This window comes from Sinocyclocheilus anshuiensis, unplaced genomic scaffold (genome assembly GCF_001515605.1).
Source record: "Sinocyclocheilus anshuiensis isolate Anshui unplaced genomic scaffold, SAMN03320099.WGS_v1.1 scaffold778, whole genome shotgun sequence".
Taxonomy (NCBI): domain Eukaryota; kingdom Metazoa; phylum Chordata; class Actinopteri; order Cypriniformes; family Cyprinidae; genus Sinocyclocheilus; species Sinocyclocheilus anshuiensis.
Window position 1 is genome coordinate 48,461 of NW_015544177.1, and position 10,347 is coordinate 58,807.

The window sequence follows — 10,347 nt, forward strand, 5'->3', positions numbered from 1 at the left end:
TTCTGCATGGGCCCGTGTCCAACTTTCAAAATAATAGACAGGTCCAGGTCGGTTCAGTGTAGCACATTTATGGGTCTCTTCGGGTTCGGGCACGAATTTTTGGACCCGTGTAGACCTCTACACCATTTGCCTCACGCAGTGCAACACATCTCCTTCGCATAGAGTTGATCAGGTTGTTGATTGTGGCCTGTGAAATGTCGGGATTCATCCGTGAAGAGAACACCTCTCCAAAGTGCCAGACGCCATCGAATGTGAGCATTTGCCCACTCAAGTCGGTTACGACGACGAACTGCAGTCAGGTCGAGACCCCGATGAGGACAATGAGCATGCAGATGAGCTTCCCTGAGACGGTTTCTGACAGTTTGTGCAGAAATTCTTTGGTTATGCAAACCGATTGTTGCAGCAGCTGTCTGGGTGGCTGGTCTCAGACGATCTTGGAGGTGAAGATGCTGGATGTGGAGGTCCTGGGCTGGTGTGGTTACACGTGGTCTGCGGTTGTGAGGCCGGTTGGATGTACTGCCAAATTCTCTGAAACGCCTTTGGAGACGGCTTATGGTAGAGAAATGAACATTCAATTCACGGGCAACAGCTCTGGTGGACATTCCTGCAGCCAGCATGCCAATTGCACGCTCCCTCAAAACTTGCGACATCTGTGGCATTGTGCTGTGTGATAAAACTGCACATTTTAGAGTGGCCTTTTATTGTGGCCAGCCTAAGGCACACCTGTGCAATAAACCATGCTGTCTAATCAGCATCTTGATATATATATATATTTTTTTTTTACAAACTATTATTTGTCATGCATGAATAGGCTGCAGTGGTGACTGTACTCTACTGACATTAGCCTGGAAATGTTTGACCCATTTCCCACTGGTCCTGTCTGCACTCATTGAATTTACATCAATATAGATGAACCCATTCTGATTCTTGGAATGGAGTAATCTATGTTTTGTCACGTCTCCTGTGGCATCACACTGATACCAAATAAATGCACACAAAGTGGGACCCTCAGCAGGTGGCAAATTGAAGAATGTCACACATTGTGAGAAAATTTTGGAATATGGCTTATTTAGGGTATGCAGGAAAACAAATAACAGGACATGAGTATGTATAGCAGGATGTGAGTGTGTTAATAGATCCGTTCACAACATCAGTTTTACCTCCTGAATGGATGACTGCTCCCATCCATGTGAAGGTGGTGTGGCAGAGCAAACAGGGCAGAGAAGCTGAATGTGGATGATCTAGGGGCGGGGCGATCAATGTGGGCTCCGCTCAAGTTCTCCAGCATTGTTATCGAAAGGCTGCCAGATCCTCCTTTCATTCAGAACATCTCTGGTCCTTCTGTTAATACAAAAGGATGAAGAAAGAGACAAAATGAGAGAGTGTTGTGGTGGCTGCTACTACCACATACCTCATGAATGCATCTTTAAGTAATTAGATTACTTAAATAAAAATTCTGTCATCACTTACTCTCCCTCATGTTGTTCCAAACCTGTATGACTTATTTTCTTCTGCAGAACACAAAATGATTTTAATATTTAATAACACTAGAACTACTACTAATAATACTAATTTTAATAGTTTAAAAAATTTACTGGTCACTCTTTTTCACGCAATTACAATGAAGGATGACTGACATTTCAGAAAAGATGCAGAAAAAAAAGCATTCAATTATGAAAGAGGTAAAATATTCCTATTTGCCTTAATTACAATTACTTTGTGTAAGGAAGAACAGAGTGAAATTTAAGTAGTGTTCACTGTCAATATTCCCCTTCAGTGAGCTGTTAACAACTGCAATCGGATCAGTGAGTCAGTGAGTCAAACTTGAGAACCGGATCAGTCGGTTTCATGTACAAATCATTAGTTTAATTGTGGGCAACGCTTAATGCATTGATGCCCGGTTCATTAAAGGGATAGTGCACCCAAAAATGAAAATTCTGTCATCATTTATTCACCCTCAAACTTATTTGAATTTATCTCTGCTGACAGACAGTTGACAGTAGCCATTGACTTCTATTGTATTTTTTTTCTCCATCAATGGCTACCGTAAAAAATGTTTTACCAACATTCCTCATATATCATTCTTCAAAACACAGAAAGAAATTAATACAAATTTGGAACAACTTGAGGCTGAGTAAATTATGACAGATGTGTCATTTTTGGGTGACCGGGGTATCCCTTTAACCAATCTTTCTTTTTGTTACAATGAATCGGTTGATCCACCTGAATGATTTGTTCTCGAATCAAATTCATTTTGAAGATCCGGTCTCCATTTATTGTAATTGCAAAGAAAAGACCAGCACGATCTTCAGAATTTATCATTTTGTGTCATACAGGTTTGGAACGACATGAGGGCGTGTGTCCTGCAGAGTTTAGCTCCAACTTGCCTCTACACACCTGACTGGAAGTTTCTATGCCTAGTAAGAGCTTGATTAGCTGCTTCAGGTGTGTTTAATTAGGGTTGGAGCTAAACTCTGCAGGACACCTGCCCTCCAGGACTGAGTTTGGACAGCCCTGGTCTAGATCATAAGGCATGTCACAACCCATTTACACAAACGAACTACAGTAAAAAACATTACTCTGCCGAAGATTCCCAAATGTCAGAATCATTCGTTTCGGCTGCTGTTAAAGCAAGGATCGATGTGCTTGTTTACGTTATTCATTCTCCATGTGTTCCTCAGCAACACAATTCATCCCGCGCCCCCTTCCGGACCATTTGGGAAGCTTCGCAAAAGAAATAGGCTACTAAAACAAAAGACTTGACTTGCATCAGCCTGCCATCATCATTTGCTCACGCGGCCGTGAGAGCTTTTTATGGGCTCTTTGAAAAAAAAACATTACTCTGCCGAAGATTTCCAAATGTCAGAATCATTCGTTTCGGCTGCTGTTAAAGCAAGGATCGATGTGCTTGTTTTCGTTATTCATTCTCCATGTGTTCCTCAGCAACACAATTCATCCCGCGCCCCCTTCCGGACCATTTGGGAAGCTTCGCAAAAGAAATAGGCTACTAAAACAAAAGACTTGACTTGCATCAGCCTGCCATCATCATTTGCTCACGCGGCCGTGAGAGCTTTTTATGGGCTCTTTGAAAAAACCACAAACGCATCTCAACAGCCTCGACCTACATATGTGACTTTGCTTTATGTTCCTCTTGCAAAGAAAAGAGCGACCAGCATGAACTTCAAAAAAATCTAATTTGATCTCATACAGGGGTGCATTTCCCAAAAGCAACTATGGTTACCAATAGGGTTCAATCAATGGAACTTACCACAATAGTTACCTAACGGTGCTTTTAGGAAACACACCCCTGGTTTGGAACGACATGAGGGTGTGTAATGACAACAGAATTTTCAATTTTAAGTGAACTATCCCTTTAAATTTCACAACTCCCTGATGCAAGCATTTGGTAATCAGTCTCGATTATGAGGCCATGTTACAAGCGAACCACAGTAAAAACTAAGCAGTAAAAACTTTTTTAACCATTACTCTGTCGAAGATTCCCCAAATTTAATTAATTTCGGCTGCTGTTAAAGCAAAGATCGATGTGCTTGTTTACGTTATTCATTCGCCATGTGTTCCTCAGCAACACAATCCATCCCGCGCCTCCTACTGGACCATCTGGGAAGCTTCCCAAAAGAAATAGGCTACTACAACAAAAGACTTGTCTTGCATCAGTCTGTCATCATTTGCTCACGCGGCCGTAAGAGATTTTTATGGCCTCTTTGAAAAAAAAAGAGAAAGAAAATAAAAAAAACCACACATACGCAAACGCATCTCAACAGCCTCGACCTAAATAATATGTGACTTTGCTTTATGTTCCACTTTCCCTGAAGCGTCATGTCAGTTTCCCTTTGTTCACTGAACGTGCCTAGACACGAGCCACGACGTTTTACAGGAGCAGGAGGAGTCCATTTCCCTTTCTAAAGTGCAGACAGGTAAAAGCAACGGTAAAACGACGACGTCTGGGTAAACCTGAGAAGGCTATTTGAGAGGAAGGGCATCACTTCCCATTCTGGACTAACAGATCTCGCCTGCCTGTTCTATTAAAACTCGATACGGATCAAACAACCCAACTGACCGCATCATTTTCTATTGGTTACATGTTCCATCAGTAGCTGGAAGTTATTCATGGCTGGGTTGACGCACTGGGTACTCAATGTACCTTATGGTGATCGTGACACGTTTGTTATTTACAAACAGCGCAACAATGCACCATTCATTCATCCAGGGAAAAACACGATTTAACATCAAACTCCCGGCTCTAACACTCCACACGAACAGTAGTGCATCGTAATAATGTTTCAACTCACCGTCATGTGCTCCGTGTGCAAAGTGAATATGAGCCGTCGGGGATATTTATGTAACTTCAGTGATGGCGAGAACAATAGATATGATGGTTTACACGTCAGGAGAAACTAATCCATAAATGCGGATGTGGGCTGTGCGGGGTTAATGTATCATTCCTGTGGCAGGCATCCCCAATACTCGCCCCTCCTCTTTGCTTCCCGAGTCGCAGACTGTCTGACCAAACGGCAGTCCAGACTGTGCGCGCGCGCCATTGTGCGAAGGGTCAAGATGAGTTTGAAACAAAATGAAATGAATGGTTGATATGCTAAAATGTAGTAAAGGAAATGATATGTCCGTTTCGCTTTATGAGCTCAGTGTTCATGCTCAGCAGGAAGCCATATGTAATAAAATCCATATTCAATTAAATAACCAGACTGCAATCTTTATTTGGATCCCTAATTTAGATTTAGATAATCCCTGCCGAGTTGACCGTGACAGGATATAATTTAGCACAGCAGCGGTTTATTTTACAGAGGCGAGCAGAATTCAAATTTAAATTCAATTTTGCTTTTTATTTTGCTATAGATATGTACAGTCATGGCATTAATTTGTAGGTCAAAACGGAAGGATAATTTGTCACGGAATTTGTATGTAAAAAATATAAAAGAACAATAACTATTCTTCTTATTATTATTATTTTTACATTGTGTTTTTTTTATGAATGGGTTGAGTGAATGATTTAGTGGATAGTTCATTCCTAACAGACATTTATTATTTATATAAGTGGACTAAATTGTTGGAGAAGTCCTGCACGTCACTAGAGAGAAGTGTCGTTTTTACCAATAGAAAACAGTTATGATATTTTGATTAAACATTACTAGACTTTTTTTTTTTTAAATGAAACGGATATGCACGGAAGAATTGTTTATATCGTCTTCAATGCGTTTCGAAAATAGATAATGTGAATTTTTATTTCATGCCGACTTTAAAAGATGCGCGTCACTGAGATTGATCCAAATCTCCATCGCCATGTATACATTGGACAATTATCACTAAACTGGATTTCAAATAAATGCCGCTTTTTATCTTTTTGTAATGCTGTTTTTTTTTTCCTGTGTTGACATTTATTTTCATTTCGCGATGGTGAATGCGGAGAACACAATCTTTTATTTGAGACAAACAGGGATATTTCAAGGGGTCATATGATGCGATTTCAATTTTTCCTTTCTCTTTGGAGTGTTACAAGCTTTTGGTGCGTAAAAGAAGATCTGTAAAGTTGCAAAGACTAAAGTCTCAAATCCAAAGAGATATTCTTTATAAAAGTTAAGAGTCAACCACGCCTACCTAAAACGGCTCTTTTCTAACACGCCCCCACATGTCTATGTCAAGATGTGGATAAATTAGCGTGTAATGTTGAGTCAGACTTCCTGTTGTTACAGTTTAGCGACATCCACTCACATTATACACATCCAGCACCGTTTAAACGAGAATATTGACGGCTTTTGAGACTTAACGATCAGAAGACACACATGGATCATTGCAGTAGGAGGCAACAGGAGAGGAAACCTCATACAACCAACACGTGTTTTGGGCAGGTATGTGTTTTGATTATTTTGACATGTTAATAGCTACAGAAACAGATGATTTATATTGTATTAATATAATAATATTTCCAGAATTCCAAGTTTATGTTTGTTGTAGTATGCATATACTGCAGAGGAGTATCAGGCCGTCCAGAATGCTCTACGGCAGAGACTCGGACCTGAATATATCAGCACCAGACAAGCTGGAGGAGGACAAAAAGTGAAAATTAATGCGCTTAATGTACACTTAAATATTTAGTCTTGCTGATCTAATATATAGTTGATTATCTTGCTGTTTTCCAGGTTATTAGACCTTTGTCTTGTTTTTTGCAGGTGTGCTATATTGAAGGTCACAAAGTTGTAAGTCTGGCTAATGAAATGTTTGGGTATAATGGATGGTCACACTCAATATGTCAACAAAATGTTGGTAACATCATCACAAGTCAAAGACATGTTTCTCATAACGACGGGCACAGATTCTCAAACAATTCCCATTTATGCTGTATTTACATCAGGTTGCAAGATTTGGTGCTTCTTTTTAAAAAGACGTGGTCAATCTTGTGTTACAGACTTCGTGGACCTTATCAATGGGAAATTTTATGTTGGAGTCAGCGCCTTTGTGAAGGTTGAGTTAAAGGTAAGTGCTCTTGACAAGACAGACACACAGCATTGTGAGGAGCATACCATTTCTTCAGTGTCTCTTCCATAGGATGGCTCGTACCATGAGGATGTAGGATATGGGGTGAGATAAGGCCTTAAATCCAAAGCTCTGTCACTGGAAAAAGCAAGAAAAGAAGCCGTCACAGATGGACTGAAAAGAGCACTCAAGTAATTATTTCTGTTGCTACATATACTTGACTCTGATTGGTCAGTTGTTTCATTTTGTGGTCAGTGTTTTAAATCAAATTTTGTGAGAAATTTGCAAGGATGTATTAAACTGAACAAAAGTGACGGTAGAAACATTTAGAATGTTGCAAAAGATTTCTATTTCCAATGAATACCGATAATAATAAGAAATATTTCTTAAGCAGCAAATCAGAATATTAGAATGATTTCTGAAGGATCATGTGACACTGAAGACTGGAGTAATGATGCTGAAAATTCATCTTTACCATCACAGGAATAAATTACATTTTAAAATATATTTAAATGGAAAACAGTTATTTTAAATTGCAATAATAATTCATAGAATTTCATAATATTGCTGTTTTTAACTGTATTTTTCAAATAAATCAAATAAATGCAGCCTTGGTGGGCATAAAAGACTTCTTTAAACATTCAGGAAAAAAAATCTTACCAACCCCAAACTCTACACTATCTTTTCCCTTACACAAAGTAATTTCAACTAAATTATTTATAATATTTGATAATTATTTATATTCAATAAGAAGCCATATAATAAGTAGGATATATATACTGAATAGTCAGCTAATTATTATCACAAAATAAAAAAGGCTTCCGATTACCCTGTCAAGATTAATTTTTGCTAATGACTGGCTTACTATACATTATGCAATACATTATATAATTGTTATTGAATTAATCATTTCAATTTTATTTTCTAAGGTGTTTTGGAAATGCGCTTGGAAATTGTATTCTGAATAAGGAGTATCTCATAGCGATCAATAAAATACCAAAGCAGGTAAGAAGTAATCCTATCAACATTTGGGCCAAATTTATGATACTTTGACTTATTTTAATGTATTTCCTCAATTTATGTACCTGAAATATGGTGTATTTTCTGTTACTGCAGCCACCTCCTCCGTTAGACCTGAACAAAACCAAACACAGTGATAGCGAGCCGTCTTTGGAGAAAGCCAGGTTCGACAGCCTGGCCCGAGCCAACAGCAGGGAATTTATCAAACCAGTGGAACTAGCCAACACCCTCTTAGAGCGGCTGGGAAGTCACCCTGTACGAGGAAGGCATGAGAGCGGAACTGGATCCAGGACTTCATTGACAAACACGGCAGCACATTCTGGCAACACGTCAGCTCACCAGGACTCTGAAAACAGGTCCAGCAACACCTCAAGGTGAGTTTATTTGGTGCTAACTTCAACACTAGCCAGCTGCACTTATGATAAATCTGCTTCTCTCCATGTTCTTAGGTCAGCAGCTGACATGGCTGACCTGTCCTCATCTGATCCTCCACTGGACTCCAAGCAGCAGAGGAAGCTGAGACAGCAGCAGCTGCAGCAAAAGTTCAGACAGGAAATGGAGGCTAAGAAGCTGCTACAGGAGCAGAAAAGCCAGCAGACCAACGGTTCCACTGAGCCGCCGCTGCAGTCTAAGCAAGGTGTGATGGAAAATTTAAGGGTTCATGTTTTAGCCATGAATATAAAAGATTCAAGACTTTGCCTGCAGGAGTGTCAGGTGTGTAGCGCTCTCCATCGGTGGGTTTATCATTTTAGGACAGGCTGTAGGCCCTGTTAACCACAGTACACCAAACGGACACCTGGTGACCACTAAGCAGGAGGAGTATCTGACTGGTAAGAAGTATTTTAAAGAAAGGTGTGATCATGGTACATGTGCATTGGGAACTTATTTGGTCAAATATATGATCAGCAGTGCCACTGATTAGACAGTGATGGTAAATACTGGCTGCTTTAAAGCAGGTCTTTTCAAACTGGGATCCTGGCCCGTGGTTGTGAACTATTGTCCTAGGGCGTTCATGAAAAATAAAGAATTTTTTGTTTTGAAAGACATTTTTATGGCTGCCAGTGGCAACAAAATATTAAATATATGTAACAACGGTTTTTCAACAGTTACAGAATATACAGATATTATTGGCATTTCACTGGTCAGAAATGAACAAATTAGTTGTGATCCCCCTCCCCCCTGACAACTAGTTTTTAACAGTAGGAAATAAATGTAAAACTTTAAATAATAAAAATGATTAATTTTCTGATAATATTTTGATTTGGCTTTAGTACAGTGACAATATAAAAGGCAATGCAAGCAGCATTGTATTTATAAAATCACAATAAAATTGCATATATTATATATATTAAAATATTTGGCTGCCTTTGTTTTTGAGGAATGGGGTCATTTGCAAGGGAATTGTCAAATTTGGGGCATCATTCTAAACATATTTTTAAGCTTGAAAATACCAGACCTCTTTCATTGTGATTCCTTGGAAAAGCATGGTCAGTATATCCATGAATTTCTCATTTTTGATACATTTCAAGAAAAACATCTTAAAAATCGCAAAAAAATTAGTAAATGACAGAATTTTCTTTCCCCTCCTCCTTCTTCGATAGAGATCTCTCTAATCTGGTGGGAAAACTTTGAAGGACTTTTGGTGACTGAGGTTTTAATACAGGAAAAGGCTAGTAGATGGTAAGGTGAAATATATAAATATTTCCCACTTCTCCTCAGATGACCCGCAATTATGGGACTTCACTCTGGACGGCATCGATATGCTCGACAATCCTGCAACAGTCTCCACAGAACCTCCCCGTCCCACGACACAGAGCCAACACAAGATGATGATGCGCAGCAAGACCCCACAGAGAGCCCAGTACCTGAGACCACCAGCTCAACCTCAGGGCCATGTTGTGCCTCAAGGCTAGGGAGGATATGGCCAATACAGATCCTCTGACATGAGAATTACAGCAGGAGCAGGTACAGTCTGAACTGTTTGTGGAATAAATACATGCTCATTTAAAAAACTTTGTAATTAGGCAAGTATATACATGCTCAGTTCTGGTTTCGCCTCTTCACTCATGCAAACATCCCACGTCCCCATTAATATAAATAGCCAGGGACTTAACACTCTCAGAGCTGGCAGCCTGTGGCCCACAATTCATAACAAGCCTGTGCTTGTCGAATTTGCCTGTTCATTAAGAGAAAATAACTTTTAGCTTCTTTTTAAATATGGACCTATGGTAATGATGTTATAATTGTTAATGAAGGTGGACCACAGAGCCCATACAGACACGGCCAGATGATGAAGAAACGAAGACTGGACACAATGAATTTAATTATTTATTGTTATCTTTTATCTAGATGTTTTATATTAATTTGTGAATATGAGAAGCTAATAAATGTTTGTTTGTCTTAGATGTTTTTGATTGAACCTCCTAATTTGTAATATAAATCCAAACTTTATAAATTTTATTTCTGATTTTTGGAGAATAAAAGTCTGAGGAATGGAATGAAACCGTATTCCCAGGTTATTTTACCACATTTTACTATTTTTATTGGTAGCTGATGGCAGGGGATGCGAAAAGCTGTGGGTATAAATCTGGAAAACACCTTGTAATAATAAGCACAGTGTAGTGGGAGGAGGAAAAGTCCAAAATGTTTTATTAAGCATTTGAATATATATATATATATATATATATATATATACACACACACGCACATATTTTAAACACAAAACCATAGATAATCACCAAAAGGACCCTGGATGGAAAATGATTGAAAACATCAGCAGCAATTTTTGACCCCACAAATTTAATGCTGTTTTCTATGGGA

At 39.1% G+C, this 10,347-nt stretch overlaps 1 protein-coding gene and 1 pseudogene across 2 annotated transcripts in view; one reads left to right on the forward strand and one right to left on the reverse strand.

The window, feature by feature from the left end:
* Window positions 1-4,677, reverse strand: part of LOC107696248 (proline-rich protein 5-like) — a 13,731-nt gene extending 9,054 nt beyond the window's left edge. The window contains exons 1-2 of one of the 2 annotated variants that reach the window (XM_016496501.1): window positions 4,311-4,677; window positions 1,161-1,341 (exon numbers count right to left, since the gene is read on the reverse strand). In XM_016496501.1, coding sequence (XP_016351987.1) covers window positions 1,161-1,321 — 161 coding nt within the window. In that variant the 5' untranslated portion in view covers window positions 1,322-1,341; window positions 4,311-4,677. Of the gene's footprint in view, window positions 1-1,160; window positions 1,342-2,654; window positions 2,816-4,310 lie in introns of those variants that run through there. The other variant, XM_016496502.1, reaches the window with a different exon arrangement.
* Window positions 3,701-9,931, forward strand: LOC107696229 (DNA repair protein RAD52 homolog; annotated as a pseudogene).
* The last annotated feature ends 416 nt before the right edge of the window (window positions 9,932-10,347 follow it).